Source organism: Erpetoichthys calabaricus, chromosome 17, assembly GCF_900747795.2.
Source record: "Erpetoichthys calabaricus chromosome 17, fErpCal1.3, whole genome shotgun sequence".
In the NCBI taxonomy this organism is placed as follows: domain Eukaryota; kingdom Metazoa; phylum Chordata; class Cladistia; order Polypteriformes; family Polypteridae; genus Erpetoichthys; species Erpetoichthys calabaricus.
In genome coordinates, this window is record NC_041410.2 from 26133349 (window position 1) to 26150873 (window position 17525).

Genomic DNA, 17525 nt, shown 5'->3' on the forward strand with positions numbered 1-17525 from the left:
ACGGACTTTGCGGTTTAGAAAAAGTTTCATCCCAAGAACTATAAAACGCACTCAATCAGTCCATCAAGTGCTCCTTGTAGAACTGTTTACTTAGAAGTACAATTACCTCACTGTAAACTTGCACTACAGTTATAATCTTGTACAACCTGCGCCACTTTATAAAGCGTGTATTTACATATGATCACGGTATTCATTTTTAAGATGAAATGTAGCAAAATATGTTGATTATACAGATAAAACTAACTTCATTTAAATAACCTGTATTGTTAATAATTAAACATGTGAGGACACGGTGCCGCAATGCTAGCTAGTTCACGGATTGTTCCTGCATTGCGTTGTATTCTTGCGCGGACGCAACACTGAAAAGATAGACGGATAGAACAATTAAACATGTACTACGAAGATATTTCAATGTTCCTTAAAAGTTTTGAAGAATTGGCGTTCTAAGCTTACAAATGACTTCACGTCTATTACATAGCTGATTGTGTGGCGATTGGGTATTTGGAGAATGAAAAGTAGGGATAGGAATAGTATGTTTGAAAGAGACAGTACTGCTGTGATAAATTTCATTGAAGGTCGCACATGGCGCAGCAAGCCTCTTGCGCGAGATATGAACAAGCACTGCTCCACCGTGTTCCCATGTTTAATAAAATACTTTCATTCCTATCATCATGAAAAAGATATCACGTATACATCTCAGTATTGTAATTATTCAGAGAGCTGTAATATCACGAATGTAATGGATTATGTGTCCTGTCGGAGAAAGAGAAAGCCCGTTTAACAAGCAGGTAGTGATTCACACACAGAGCACAAAGAAGATCAAATACAGAACAAAGCATTTAACGTCCTACTTTAGTTACAATGGGATTTGAGAAACTAGTAAATTAAACGATTTTAAGATGAAGTTTATGATGTTCTATTTTAATGGCAAAATAAACTACGTGACTAAAGTGGAAATTTCGAGATTAAAGTTGACATTTCATGCTTTTTTCCCCCCCACTGTGTGCCTATTTTTTTGTCTGTACCCTAATAAGGTTTCATATGACACTCAGACGGTGGGCTATGACTCGTCTTTTCACGCAGACTTTGATATGCGATTTCTTTTTTATTTCGGGCACTGTGCGACTTTGTGAACTTGAGCTTTCGAGTTTCTCCGACACTATATCACTCGATCAACTTTCTTCTGTTGATTATACCACTGTTTAAACCAACAAATAGAACGTTTTTCCTTTGCCTCCACTTGGTATTCGCTGAAAATTCTTATATTTTCCCCCCGTGCTTTTCCCATTGTCTTTTCTCAGAAGGCTATTTATAAATCGATTTGCATATTCAAAGAGGCGTAATTCTGGGAGGAGTTGGGGCGGGACAGAAGGCGCGTGCACGTACGTTACTTTTCACGCTGATCCGGATTTATCTAGTGGAAGAACGTGAAAGTTTGCGTACATACAGATTCCTGCATCTGGATTTTTCTGTGCGTACGCACATTCCCACTTGTGCTTACGCCAGGTTATAGTGCGAGTTCTACGCACGGTGTTATACATGAGGCCCCAGGACTGGAGTTGGAGACCTCTGTCCTAAGTTATTCACGTTTTGTTTTATTGCTGTTTGAATCCATAGATGCTAATGGATGTCTTGCTTAAAAGGAAGAAAGATGTTGAAATTGTTCAAGATTGAATATTGCTCCTGCTTGTAAAATTTACTGAACTATAAAATTCTGAAATTTATAAATCCCATATTATGTAGCGCATGTCTAGAGCTACAGTAGGCGATGGTCAGCAGGAAATCCTATTCTTTATATTCTGCCCCTCTCTCTTCAAAACTTAAAGCAGGAAAGTATACCAAATGCCACAAATTAGGTTGATAAGTTAAACCAGGGGTAGGCAACGTCGGTCCTGGAGTGCCACAGTATGTGCAGGTTTTTGTTCCAACCCAGCTCCTTAACGAGAACTCAATTATTGCTGATGAAGCACATATTGCTTAAGTGACATTTTAATGCTTCATTTTAGTGATCTCGCTTGTTAAGGTTCTCCAACCTTAATTGCTTATTTCAATCTTAAACTGCTGCATTCAGTGTTTTAATTGCTCCTTATCTATACTAATAAAAGGCAAAGCCCTCACTGACTCACTGACTGACTGACTGACTGACTGATCACTAATTCTCCAACTTCCCGTGTAGGTAGAAGTCTGAAATTTGGCAGGCTCATTCCTTACAGCTTACTTACAAAAGTTAGGCAGGTTTTATTTCGAAATTCTACGCGTAATGGTCATAACTGGAACCTGTTTGACTGACTCACTCATCACTAATTCTCCAACTTCCCGTGTAGGTAGAAGTCTGAAATTTGGCAGGCTCATTCCTTACAGCTTACTTACAAAAGTTAGGCAGGTTTTATTTCGAAATTCTACGCGTAATGGTCATAACTGGAACCTGTTTGACTGACTCACTCATCACTAATTCTCCAACTTCCCGTGTAGGTAGAAGTCTGAAATTTGGCAGGCTCATTCCTTACAGCTAACTTACAAAAGTTAGGCAGGTTTTATTTCAAAATTCTACGCGTAATGGTCATAACTGGAACCTATTTTTTGTCCATATACTCTAATAGAGGAGGCGGGAACGAAGGTAAATGACGTTAATTGTTGACTGTCTTAATACTGTGTACTTGTTGAGTGTCTTAATACTCTGTAAGCATACATATTAACACATGTGCAATTAAACGTGTGCATTTACGGGGTGATTTCTCAGGCTTAAAAGCTCGCCTTTTATTAAAAAGGTAAATGCAAACTCTTTTCATTCTGAAGGGCACAAACCACGTTAGATTTCAGCCGTTAAACGCACAAAAATGTCAGTACACCAGATAAATAAGCGCAACATATTATCAGTTGTATTGTATGCTTACAATACATATACAAATGTGTTAATCGTTAACTAATATTATGGGATGGTGTTTTTCGACTTGCGCCTTGATTTAAACGATTGCATGTCTTGGTGGGTTCGCGTAGCTTATTGTCAATATCTTTACACCTCTTTTTAAGACTTAATTTAAAAAGGTTTTCTTTTCTTCTTAATTAAAATTTAAAAGCAATACTTCACCGCTGCGAAGCCCCTCTAGCGCTGATGTCTGACGTTCGATTACCGCAAGCAAGTGCAATGAGTGTGTACGCCTGATGAGTCAAGAATAAGGGGGAAACAGGTGTCGCGTACTCTTTGCATTATTTGACAGTAAACTATTTTCATCCATTCTATGATCTGCTTCTCACAACTGAAGGCACCGTGGCTGATGTTACCTGACTTGCTGGCCAACCATAAGCGTTACCTGGTAGGTAACCACCCACTCACTTCACTCCAATACGGGAATCGAACCTCGGACGTCAGCGATACAGGCGAAGCCCCTAAAATTGCGCCACGGCGTGTGGTTCGTTTATTTGACAGCATGTAGATCGGGGTAATTACATTCACGGCATTCGTAGTCTGATTCACAATCTGATTGTGTGGGTGGTTACCTACCAGGTAATGCTTATGGTTAGCCAGCAAGTCAGCTCGAAGTGATCACTCGAGTGAACGCAGCTTCACAAAAAAACAGATCCTTAAACTGTTATTGGTATATTTTCCGTCAATTTTAAAAGGTTTTCTTTTCTTAATAAAAATTTAAAAGCAGTACTTCGCCAGTGCGAAGCGTGGGGATTTGAGCGACTGACGCATACAGACATATTCATGAGTGCAGGTACTTCGGAAAGAAAGCACCGTGTAAACCTAAACTTTAAATTAAGTTCATAGACCTACAAAAGGTTGCCACTGATCTGAGGCAAGATTGCTTTTCTCATGTACAACTATACGTTGCATTCTTAACAGTAAGCTTGTACAGCTTGGTCATATTACAACCTGAGTGCTGAACTGACAACGTCGTATACAAACAGAACTATAACAATCGTAATAAACAAACAAAAAAAAAAAGCGAAGAACCCTTGAATTTAATAAAAGGGCTCTTTCATTGGCGAAACAAGGAAAAAGGAAGACCTTATATGGCGTTCGTTTATAAAACAGCGGAAAAGCTGTGTTAAGGCTGCTTCACAAAAAAACAGATCCTTAAATTTCTATTGGGATATTTTCCCTCAATTTAAAAAGCTTTTCTTCTTCATAAAAATTTAAAAGCAGTACTTCGCGGGGATTTAGATATATATATATTAATTAGAGAGAGAGAGATAGATTATATATATATATATATATATATAAGTACTGCCTTACTTCTCTTTAAGAAAGGAAGATGTAATGATACTTGATTTAAACGATTCCATGTCTTGGTGGGTTTCCGTAGCTTATTGTCAATATCTTTACACCTGTTTTTAAGACTTGACTGAAACAGGCTTTCACGAAAAAAGTTGGGGCTTTGCTACAGGATACACCCTCCACAAGTTAAGCAAGTAAAAATAAAAGTGTATATTTCTGTTTTATTTAAACCTTTTAAGTTTGTATGCATTGCCCCATTTGGCTGTTTTAGTTTTTTTTTTCTTTCTTCAGTAATATTAAATCTCCTTAAAGAAAAAGAACATATGCATTTTACTTTTTTTGTATCTCTTTAGTAATATTTTAGTGTAAAAGGATAACCAGTATTTAAACGTTTTATGTAACTTTAAAAAGTTTTTACACAATGTTGAAAAATTAATAAGAAAGCTACATAATTTGGCAGCTGCTGCTTTAATTTTCAATGAAATGAAAAAAGCGAAAACCTCAATGAAGAAGAAACAGTTTGCAAATATATATATATATATATATATATATATATATATATATGTAATGAATTATTTATTATTATTATATAATGTGTAGATATATATAATATATGTATATATATTATATATAAAACACATACATATACACACATATACATATTATATATATATATATATATGACAGCAACACTCATAACAATGACAACACAATTACATTGACAATCATGTTACGTTATTTTTAAAATGTTTCCTTTACTTTTTAATAACCTCTTTAACACACTACTTCTCCGCTGCGAAGCGCGGGTATTTTGCTAGTTAGCAATAAGATGTAAAAGACAAAGCAGCCAGCAGTTCTCCAGCTAGCTTTTTTCCCAATTACATCTGTGTGTGTTCATCAGGCACGGTTTGATTTAATAAAACACTTAATATAAAAATGTGGCAGACTGAAAATGATCTGTTTTAGGCTTCAAATCATTTTGATGATATCCTTGGAAAGGAAAAAAAAATCTACGATATAAGAGCCTTACATTGCACAGACTAACAAGCCATAAAATTAAATAAGGTCTGAGATTGGCAATGATTGGTTTCTAATTAAGCAATTGGGTTGGAATGAAAACCTGTAGCCACTGCGGCTCACCAGGACCGACATTGCCTACCCCTGTTTTACATCTTATTGCTAATAAGGAGCAATTAAAACACTGAATGCAGCAGTTTAAGATTGAAATAAGCAATTAAGGTTGGAGAACCTTAACAAGCGAGACCACTAAAATGAAGCATTAAAATGTCACTTAAGCAATATGTGCTTCATCAGCAATAATTGAGTTCTCGTTAAGGAACTGGGTTGGAACAAAAACCTGCACGTACTGTGGCACTCCAGGACCGACGTTGCCTACCCCTGAGTTAAACAACATTAACATGTCCTTCATTTGTGGTAAAGAAAGATAAATCTGCTGGTTCACTGGTGCCAATGCCATGAAAAGATATAGTGACATGCCATTGGATGAACCCAGAATGCGAGGTCAAAAGGTGGGTTGAGCGCTTGAAGTTTGATTGCGCAAGAAAGAAACACCAAAACTCAGGACACATTTCAGTCAGGGGTTGCATTGCGATTGCTGTAAACATGTGCAGCTAAAGTAGCCACATATGAAACCAACAGTAAAAGAGGGCAATCCTTTCTTAATACTGCACTTGTATCAGTGTTAAAGAGTTCTCCTTTTCTGAGCCAGCACTATTTTCCAGGACACGACACAAGAAATTTTAAAGACAAAAAAAAGGTATACAGTAAAGAACTCCCAATTTAACTGCAAGTACACTGCTGAGAATACTTGGTAGTGTAAGAGTGGCACATATCAAGGGTGTCCAACATGAGGTGGCAAAGCGCAATGAAATAAAGAGAAAGAAAGGGGACTTTGCTAAGGTGTCTAATAAGTGCTACTTCACTGCTTTGCTACCAGGTGTCCGAGAGACCAGAGGACATAATACGAGTGGAGACTCTTTCAATAAAGGGCAACTTTAGAAAATTAATAAGACGGTTAATTTTCAAATTTGTCATTAACCATGGTTTCTGGAATTCTGGCGTATCACAGTCTAAACAAAATTTAATTTCTGCTTCATTAGCAGATGAAGGGTGACATCAAAGCATATATACAGTATCCATGTACTGTATAATATGCAGTATATAGATATCACACACACTCAAGACTTTGGGGACTTTCACTTATTTCTTCCAAAAAAATCAAGTTTTGAATCGGACTGGAGAGCTTTGTTGGGCTGAATGGCCTGTTCTGATATAAACAAACACACACATTGTTTTAGTAAATGAGATGGCAGGTATTTCATATCATGCATAGGTGTCCTTTAGGAGTTACGAGGATGTTGTTGACTAAAGAGTGTTTAGTTTTCTTGATGCGAGAGATAAAAAAAAAAAAAAAAAAAATGGATGGAAAAAACGCCAGGAATATGACAAAATTATAAAAAGGTACTTGTCCAGATTAAGCACTAAAATATAGATGTAGACGAGACACACAAAGAACATATTTGCCAAGGTTCATATAGAAACATAGTGGCACAATTTTGTAAGGTTCTGAAATTCCGAAATGTGACGTACAGGACCAGTGACACAAATGAAAAAAAATAGTACAATGATGACGGTGTTCTAAAACATTGTGTGTATTTTGTCCAAGCTTTTATATATATATGCAGTACAAGATGAAAATGGTTATGCATAGCATTTAAATTATGGTGACGTGCAGTGATGTGAACTCTTGCTGTTGTATTTCATTTAACTAGATAGGATAAATAAAAAAAATTCCTTTCGCCTTAAGGGGTGTATATTAGGAAAATGAAGTTTACATGCAGTAGACGAGTAGTTTATTTTCTTGCAATCTGACATAATCATGGGTATATACCTTTGCAAAGGTTGTGACCATTATATTGCCCTGATGTTGCATCACTTTAAGTGAAATTATAAAGTGTGTGGGAATGAAACTGTAATGAATCCTGTCCTATAAAGTGCCCAGTCATGACGCACTGGCCACTAAAAGATTCTGGGACACTTTGCACACAAATTCTGTTTAGAAACACTCGACTGTAGCAAATTAAAATTGCCAACTAAATTACTTCTCCAGATCAAGAGGAAAAATTCCATGCATTCACTTACCATGATCTTGCCCGAATTGTCCCGGCTCATCACAATGGCATGATTGTACACAGTGACCCGTACCAGTCGAGGGTAGGCCAGCAAAGTGCTGCCTCGATGCTCGTTCTGTAGCGTGACTTGGAATGGATCCAGCCCTTTCTTCTGCTCACAAAGCCCAGCCAGCAGATATTTACATGTCCCGTGGAAGTCGAACCCAAGTCCATCGAAGGACATGTAGTGGGAGCCCCCACCACGAGTGCAAGTAGCCTCAGTTTTTGGCCAACAACCTCTTACACCATTGACCACCTGGCAAGCTTCAGTGGGCTTGCATGGTGCATCACTACATGTGACTGAACCAGTTACAGGGTCACAAATGCAGGACTGCCGACACTTGTCATCAATCCACAGTTTTTGGCCCGGTGGGTAGAAGCGACCCTGGTACGTGCACCCACAGCCCTTGGCTGGTACACAGCCTTGACCACCAACAACAAAGCCTTCATTGCACTGGCAAGACTCTATGCAGGGACGTCTGCAGGTTTCTCCAGCATGGGGGTTTGAGCAGGTAGCTGGACAGGCACTGCCACAGGATTCATAGTGACTGTTGGGTGGACAGAATCGAGCTGCAAATTGAGAATATGGTGTCTCAGTTAGAGGCACAAAACAATTTGGTTCTAGTGAACAGCAGATTTAAAAAAAAAAAAAAAAAAAAAGACAACAAAAATCTTATTTATGGGAAGGCAAACAAGCCAGCAAATACTCACGACAACGTGACTGTTCTCTCCAGAGGAATACCTTAGCTCCTGCCACACGACATATATCTGCATAAGTCTTCAATGCCTGGCACAGTAAAGCCTGCAGACCTCCATTCCGATAAACATCATGGACGCAGGCATCCATAAATCTCTTGGGGTTGAGGACAACATGGCATTCTCTGAAAGGACCATCCTTTTTGACCAACAGCCCACAAAACTGATCACTACTGTAATTGGCAACAGGTAATTCATCAAAGCTCTTGCATTTTCCATTGCAGCTATGGCTGCATTTGGAGTCCCCATCGGGTACCATCCAGCTTCTTGCCAAGGACACCACATCCCTGGATTGAGACCCATCCACCATCTGCAGGTCATCACTTGGGTCACCATTGTAGTTTCCACACAAGCCGCAGAGCTGACCCATAAATGTGCTGGTAATGGATATGAAGAGCAGCTGATTCCAGTCGAAAGTCACCTGAAGACCAAAATCTGTCTCCAGCACACCATTGTCACCACTCTCGTAAATGTTTACTTTCACATCTTCAAGTTTGACGGGCAGAAAATACAGGTTTTGGTTGATCTGAAATAAAAATCCACCTTTAAAAAGGCAACTCTGCAATAAATATTAGAGCTATCTTTTCAGGCCATTGTTTTATTGTCAGTTCCTGCTCTTTAGTGATCCAGTAGATTTTAACAAGTTCAAATAGTTATATTCCAGTTAGTCATCGATTTATTACACCGTCTAATCACACCGTGACTCCTTAAGTTGTACCACACCAATGCACTGCCTATGCTGTTCTGGGACCTAAATAACAGGTGGCTACAACAGAAGTGTCATTAATTTTGCCTTTTATTTGGAAGAAGGGATTTGCGAGTTAAAGTGAATGAATCACAGAACACATTCATCTTAAATGAATCTGAAGAATCCAGTAGCTTAGGTGTCACATAAATGACCATTTTCAGTTTCCCTTTATATTTGTGCCATGTTCAAGCAAAGCCATCAACTCAACTTACAAATGGAGGACACCTAGATACACATTAATAAAAGCTTACCTTCACTCGACCATTTTCGCCTCTGGATACCATGATGCTGTAGCCATAAACTGCAATTTTAATCTCTTTCAAGCAGGACACCCCAAGGTTGCCCTGATTTTCATTCTTTGCTTCCACATTGAAGGTGAGTGGATCAGAGGTTCCTATGCAGGTCTTGGCAATGGTGTAAGTGCAGGTTCCTTGGAAGTCAAAATGTTGGCCATCGAAAGTGATATAGTGTGGGTCTCCCCAAACACGACACACTGCTTTGGGCAAGGGTACGCACATGGCTTGACCATTGATTATTTGGCAATGCATTCCAATACGACACATCATTATGCAAACAGTTAAACCTGTAGACAAGAATAACCATCACAAATCCAATCAACCATAAAAATGGTTGATCTTAAGACACACTCTGCACAGTACAGCTTTTTACTGCAAGACATTTGCATCATTAGCTACGGCTTCCCATTTGCAGATCACCTTCAAAACCATGTAGCCTACCCGACTCTGTACAAATCTCAACCTGCTTTAACCAACCAGTGTGTTATAGGGCTGTCTGCTTCATTTCACACTACAATTACCAAAGCCTACGAAAAAAAAAAAAAACTTGCAAAAAGATTTAAGGTGGGGCCAGGTTTACACCCCTCCATCAGCGTCTTTTAGCCTGCTATCACATCCCCCCACCCCAGTAGAAAGGGCAAGAAGTTCTCCTGGTTCCAGCCTTGATTATGTGGGAGTGAGCTACCTAGAGTTGCATAGAGTAAATAAATTGTGTGTGCAATCTGTGTCTACAACAATCTATGTAAACACAGTTTAAACAAACTTTTTTCATGTTTTAGTAATAAATGACAAAATGTAGGCATGAACTGTATAATGAGCGATGGCTGAAGTCCAAATATCAAAAAAACACTTTCACAAACGGTACAAGGGTAATAAGAGAGCTTCTGTGGTACAGCAGCAAGAACTGCCGACTTGTAATTGAGAGGGAGTTTGAAACCAGCTCCCTTGCAAATTTACCATTTTGAATAGTGAGCTGCTGTTAAATATTATACAATAAAATCATACATTTTATTTGTACCTAAAAGCTGGTGAAAATTTATAGTACTTATAAAAAGTTAGCGTTTTTTCACTTTTATTCTCAGACATGATACAACATCCCCCCAACCCCTGACCCAGATCAGACAGGGTTAGTTTTTACCTGAAACTGGGAATAGTTGTCTCTAAACACCACTTGCATCTACAATGTAACTGGTATTTCTCCAAGTAAAAAACATTTTCTTAAACAACGTGTTTACATAGATTGTTGCAGACATGGAACACACATGAAATGATTTACTCTATACAACACTAGATAGCTCACTCCCAGTTAATCAAGGCTGGAAGTGGGAGAACTTCTTGCCCTTTTTGCAGCAGTGGGGTGAGGTGGGGGATGTGATAGCAGGCTGCTTGCACTTAGACACATTTACAAGACAAACGAAGCTGATGGAGAGGTGCAAAGGGATTTAAAGGTGGGCCGGGTTTACAAGTTTTTTTTCTTAGGCTTTGGTAATTCGTGTTAATCTTGGTAATAAGTGGTACAGTTTATTAGGTTCAACATTCACATTCTTCCACTATTAAACAATCACAAATCTACAATACTGTATGTGTCCACATCAATTTACACATGCAAATAGTTTATGTATATAAAAAGGTATGATAGATGGCCAACATATTGCCATCGAATACCCCCAGGCCACCAGATGGAGCACTCCCTGCAACATGGAGGTGCCCCGAATTCCAGCAGGGCCTCATGGACATTGGAGTTTTAATGCACAGACCCACTGGATACCATGGGGCCCACCAGGGGCGCTGCAGAGGGGCCCAGGGACTTCTATTTGCACTATAACCCAGAAGTAAGTCCTAGTCACAGGGACAGAAGAAATGACATACTTCCGGGTTGAAGAAAAGAAGTTTTCACATGACCCAGAAGCATTATAAGGTCACATGGACGGAGGGACAGAAACATTTCCAGGTCAAGGACTATAAAAGGATTATGGGAGATCCCAGCAGTGAGCAAAGTTGGGAGGAAGGGTGACTGAGCTGCTGGGAGGTGTGGAGGATTGTATTGATTATTGTGTATTTTGGATTATTATTATTATTAAGTATAGTGGAGGCAGAGGTGCTTGTGCACATCTATTGTTATAATAAATAATATTTTGGAGTTTTATCTGGTGTCTGGTCTGAGGGTTCAAGGGGAAGACAGTGCCCCTATATTCCACAAAGGTAATTACAACCCTACAATGAAGCTTGGTACCACTCCAGTTAGAACCATTTAGAATGCAGAAATGTATAGGAGGTATGGAGGGCATATACAAAACCTTGGTGGGAGATCCTGAAAGAAGAAAGGGAAGGAGTGTCTCTAATTTGGCAGACCAAAACATACACATTAGATCTAAAGTCGATTTTTTTACTGAAGTGGTCTCTGGATTCTCTAGGTAGATTGGAGTGTAGGGGGTACATTACCAGAGCCCTGGAGAAGCAGACTATACTTGACAGAGAACTAATTGGCACATATTTGGACACTTACCACGTTTATGATCTGTGGAGACTGGAGAAATTCCTCCATCTGAACCTGGAGACAAAGTAATTATATGCATTAGCCTGGTGGCTAAAATGTATAAAAACGATATACAATTGTCACAGACATATGCCCCTCAAAATGTTTGACTAATATAACAGTATTATAATCACGCCTCTGCACCACATTTACAACATGAATTAACTTCTTGAGGGTCTTAAGGGTTGCATTATCTTGCCCACCTTTTAGTTGGACTAGTTTGCTTTCTTAGTTTATAACTAAATTGACAGTTAAGGGGAAATATGACCCTTAAGCAAGTCACTTTACCTCCCTGTACTTCAGTTGTATCTAAAGTGATGTAAATCACCTTGGACAAAGGCATCAGCCAAATAAGTTGAGGTTTACCTTTACCTTTGGTCCAGTCAATGCAGGCCAACAGCCACACAGTGTCCTAGATAATGGAAAATTTAACTGGAAGACAACAGTTTGAGGCCTAAGACCTATGAATCAGACAGAGCCAGGAGTACTACAAAGTTTCCACTGGGATCTGTACTTGCTCCCTACTTGTTTACTGTGCACATCTCAGTCTTTAGATACAACACGGACTTGTGTCACCTGAAAAAAAATGTTCCAATGACACAGGCATAGTTGAATGTATCAGAGGTGGGTGAGGGAATGTATAACTATTAGTTCTTCTTTAGCATTTTGTTGCAAACCCCCCCCCCCAGCATTCCATTTTATTTGTCCCTTTCAGATGCTAGAAAGGGACTGCTTAAAAAAAAAAAAAAAGTTTTTGAAATATTGTCATAATGCTAAAAATGAATGACAGTAATATCTGTACCTCAGTATGACATAAAAAGAGGATTACTGTACATTAAACTTAATCTGTTTAAAACAGAAGGGGTGCCTTCTTCAGCAAAACAAAGTGAAAGATTACAGGACAGGTAAACTAACAATACAGCAAAATGGAAGATATGAACAAACTAATGTACTTTTTCAATTTCACATTTTTTTTTTTTTTTTTTAACAAGCAAAGCTTGCTTAAAGTGTTGTGATTGTAGATGTGTTTCTTAAAATCAGCCCTCAGGGGAATGAAAACCTATAGAGGTTTCAAATGGCAAATAACTAAATTGGTCTTGCAGCATCTGCTATACAATTTAATAAGAGGAAAGTCCTCCTAGACAGAAAGCCTCAGGGTGTGACTTACAGCTGAAAGGAGTTAGCACCTTTACGCCACACGGATAGCAACTGACACTGAACAAGAATGTTGTGCAGGTGATGAGGCCGCGGAAGAACACACCTCTCAAATGTTTAGTGCCATGTGCTCCCAGCCACTTTGCCCCTGCACACACACACGCCGATCAGCTCCACTTCACACCACTTACTCCGGCTTACAGGTTGCCTCAGAGCCTCACGGTCTACCAGATCCACATTCAGTAAACTTTGGGATAATGGGCTTTATCAGCAGGCACAACACACATGAAGTGCTTGAAGTGTTGTGACTGTGCCTCCCCTTCTTATACGGTTCACAGAGCAGCTTTTATCACCAGCTTCTCCGGGTATTTCTGGCACCTATGAGAGGTATTACTCTCATTTCTGAGTCTAGGACACTACAGCCTATTAAAATTACATTATTGCAGATCAGTGTGCAGTGTATGCATCTGCTATTGTAAAGATTTTTTACTTTTACATGCCATAAAGTCACATGCTGATACAATTAAAACCCAAACACTTGTGCACAATACAAGGGACTCATTTCCACCTGGCTCACAATTTCATTCCATCTGTACCATATCCATGTCACTCCCATGTAACCCTGAACTGGACAGAGTGCATTTATAAATAATAAATAAAAGGATTCAATCTGCAGAATACCTAGGGAGTGACAGCAAACCAATTTGGACTTCCGTGGTACTTGGGCTACAAACCTCGTAAGTTTGCACATTTTTTGTTGAGTTTTACGTTGTTACTGCAACTTGTATTAAATCCAGCACTAATCTGGCCACTTCTGTTCACAGGAAATGCACACATTTTCCCTTTAAAATTGTTGCTATATTGAATAAAACAGGGAGCTTACAACCCAACAACAAAAGTTCAGTACAGCTCAAGTTGGAAATGTTAAGAATGCCAAGAAAAACACCTTTGAGTAGTCAATGGTAAATAAAACAGTGGGTTTCATGAAATGTAGGAAAATAGGGAAGAAAATAGGAGATGCCTCGTGTTTCTCGCTAAAGTGGTTGCCCAGAAAAGAAAATCTTAAGCTTGCACTGTTCAATGAAAATAGATTGCCAGGATAAATCACCTGAACCATGGAGAAGCAGGCGTAGACACTTACCAGTGTTATTTGTGAAGACTTGAGCACTTTCTCCAACCGAGTCTGGGAAAGAAGAAGGAAAGAAAAAAAAAAACCCAACACATGAAATGTCCAGACTACATATACAACTGTAACACCTATACCCCTCAAAACATTTATATTTTGCTAACGTTACAGTACCATAATTATTATGATCGGATCACTGCACTGCATTTGGACCATATTTTAAGTAAGCATCTGTAAAGGGTTGCATTTTCATGCCAACAACTATTTGAATTAGTTTAATTATCAACTTGCTGAATTAAGAAAGCAAAAGGCGTGGTGGACAGCTGGCGTTTCAGTCTGGCCAGGACATCCCTGAACAGAAAAAAGAGGGAGAGTAGGTTTTTCAGTGCACTGCATCCCCTGGACGGAAATGGTTCCCTGGATTCCCACAGGGCATCAAGGGACATGGAATCCATTTCCTCAGCCCTGTTGGGTGCCGTGGGTGCTGCCAGGGGGAGCTCACAAGGAACATGGAGACTCCTATTGTTGTTACGACCCGGAAGTACTTCAGAGGCACGAGGATGGAAGCCCGCAGTACTTCTGGGCTAATTGAAGGATGATGTGGCATTTGACCCGGAGAAGGAATACTTCCGGGTCATGGACTATTTAAAAGGACTGGTCAAAACCGAGCAAAGAGAGCCGGAGTTGGATGGTAAAGTGAGAGCTGCTGGGAGGAGTGGAGGATTGTGATTATTATTATTGGAGAATTGTAGAATGTGTGATGCTTTGTGCACTTATTGAAGAAAAATTATTAAAGATTCTTCTTATTGCTTTTTAGAAGTATGTCTTGGACATCCGTTTGGTGGGTTTAGCGGGGCAACAGCACCTCTAGCATCCACAAGGGGAAAATGTGACCTTTTTTTTTTTCTAAATTTATGTACATTGCCAAAAATATCCTCATTTGAATCTTTACACTGTGTTTATTATCAAGTGATTTCCCTCAAGTTGACATTAAATGATTAAATCCTGGTTGTGCTCCGAGAGTATGGGGTACCGGACCCCCTGAAAAAGGTTGTCCGGTCCCTGTATAACCAGTGTCCGAGCTTGGTTCGCATTGCCGGCAGTAAGACGAACCCGTTTCCAGTGAGAGTTGGACTCCGCCAGGGCTGCCCTTTGTCACAGATTCTGTTCATAACTTTTATGGACAGAATCTCTAGGCGCAGCCAAGGTGTTCAGGGGGTCCGGTTTGGTGGGCTCAGGATTGGGTCACTGCTTTTTGCAGATGATGTTGTCCCGTTTGCTTCATCAGACTGATCTTCAGCCCTCTCTGGATCGGTTCGCAACTGAGTGTTATGTTGCTGGGATGGGAATCAGCACCTCCAAATCCGAGACCATGTTCCTCAGCCGGAAAAGGGTGGAGTGCCCTCTTAGGGTTGGGAGCGAGATCCTGCCTCAAGTGGAGGAGTTCAAGTATCTCGGGGTCTTGTTCACGAGTGAGGGAAGAATGGAGCAGGAGATCGACAGGCGGATCAGTGCGGCATCCATAGTGATGCGGGCTCTGCATCGATCTGTCGTGGTGAAAAAGGAGCGGAGCTGTAAGGCAAAGCTCTCAATTTACCAGTCGATCTATGTTCCTACCCTCACCTATGGTCATGAGCTATTGGTAGTGACCAAAAGAACGAGATCGCGAATACAAGTGGCTGAAATGAGTTTCCTCCACAGGGTGTCTGGGCTTTCCCTTAAAGATAGGGTGAGAAGCTCAATCATCTGGGAGGGGCTCAGAGTAGAGCTGCTGGTCCTCCGCATCGAGAGGAGTCAGATGAGGTGGCTCAGGCATCTGATCAGGATGCCTCCCGGACGCCTCCCTGGTGAGGTGTTCCAGGCACGTCCAACCGGGAGGAGGCCCCAGGGAAGACCCAGGACATGCTGGAGGGACTATGTCTCACGGCTGGCCTGGGAACACCTTGGGATTCTCTCAGAAGAGCTAGAAGAAGAGAGGGAAGTCTGGGCATCTCTGCTCAAGCTGCTGCCCCCGTGACCTTCCGCTTAGCTGAGGTCAGAGGATGGATGGATGACATTAAATGGCATTGAACATCCATAATACAGCACATAAGATCGAAGGATATGCTAAGGCAATGCTACACTTCCACATTGTTTCCGTTAGATCTAACATGCCTGATGTAAATATAGATATAGACAGACAGAACTGAAGAGCGAACACTATATGACAGATGGAAAGACAGAACTGAAAAGCTAGCACTATATGACAGATGGATAGATAGATATCTATCAAACTTACTTGCGTATTAGGGCCACAGAGGAAAAAAAAAAAAGTAGTAATGTCGACTTTATTCTCGCTGTTTATGTCGAGATTATAGTTGACATTTTCACTTTAAACCCTTGTGAAATTATTGTTTAAACCCATGAAAATTATATCATATCTTTATTTTAGCATTCTAAAATGTTCAGAGAGCATGAATATCATGCAATTAATGAATTTTGCGTGCCGATCGCTGCCTGCATCTCCTCACAAGTGCAAGAGGAAGTCAGTTTAGGAAGCACGTACCGATTAACATGGCTAGGGGAACACTTAAAACAAAGCATTTAATGTGCTTCATTAGTTACGACAGGGTTTGAGAAAATCTAATAAAACATTGATTTTAAAATGAAGTTTATGACATGGCAAAGTTAAACTTGTTAGAGATGTTCTACTTTAATGACAAAATAAACTACGAGAATAAAGTCAACATGTCGACTGACATTTTTTTCTCTTCACAGTGTCTATTTTTTTGTCTTCTCCATGGTCCTAATACAGTTCCGTACAAACCTGAAATGTTCCCAACCCACACTTTCTCAGTGCGCATTTTAAAAACTTCACACCACAGAATTTGCCTGGTATCACAAAAATCTTAATATATCCTACGATTCTATAGATGCTGTTGTTCGGGGGCTGGATTAATGGGATTGCAGGCACGGCAGGTTTACTGTAATATTTTCTATAACTGCAGCAGACACTTCTGCTTTTATAACAGACCAGCAACGGTGCAATGCACAATAACACTTGACTTGTACAGAGAAAGAGGATGAAAATTACATTTAGCATTCGTTTGCTCAGAGGTTGATGCGCTTGCTGCTTCCTGAGCAGCTCTTCTTTTCTCCACCCTAGCAGCCCGCTTCTTCTCTTCTTCCGTCAGCATCTTTTCACGTTAAAACTGATTAAGTCAGTGTTTGTGTTGCAATTACTTAGTACGTTTTCTTTAAATTTTTCACTTAAGCTGGCACTTTATCTTAAATCATTCTTGAGGCAGATTGAAGACTTGAGGAAGTGACAGCAAAGGTGGTAGAAGGCGGTAGGGATGAGAGCGGAACCCCTACGCATGCGCCACACAAAATAAAAATAAAAAAAGAGGAATAACATTGGAGGTCAATCATCACCCGGATAGTAGACATCACGTAGTATATGTGTACCAAATTTCAAGTCAATAGTTCAAACGGTTTGCGAGCTACAGGTGATTT

At 39.9% G+C, this 17525-nt stretch overlaps 1 protein-coding gene across 1 annotated transcript in view; it reads right to left on the minus strand.

Moving 5' to 3' along the window:
• The window catches only part of LOC114667237 (IgGFc-binding protein-like), a 46300-nt gene that overhangs the window by 26317 nt on the left and 2458 nt on the right, over positions 1–17525 (minus strand). Inside the window, exons 3-7 of the mRNA XM_051920780.1 lie at positions 14046–14087; positions 11720–11764; positions 9169–9500; positions 8125–8695; positions 7385–7983 (exon numbers count right to left, since the gene is read on the minus strand). Of these exons, the coding sequence (XP_051776740.1) occupies positions 7385–7983; positions 8125–8695; positions 9169–9500; positions 11720–11764; positions 14046–14087 (1589 nt within the window). The remainder of the gene's footprint in view (positions 1–7384; positions 7984–8124; positions 8696–9168; positions 9501–11719; positions 11765–14045; positions 14088–17525) is intronic.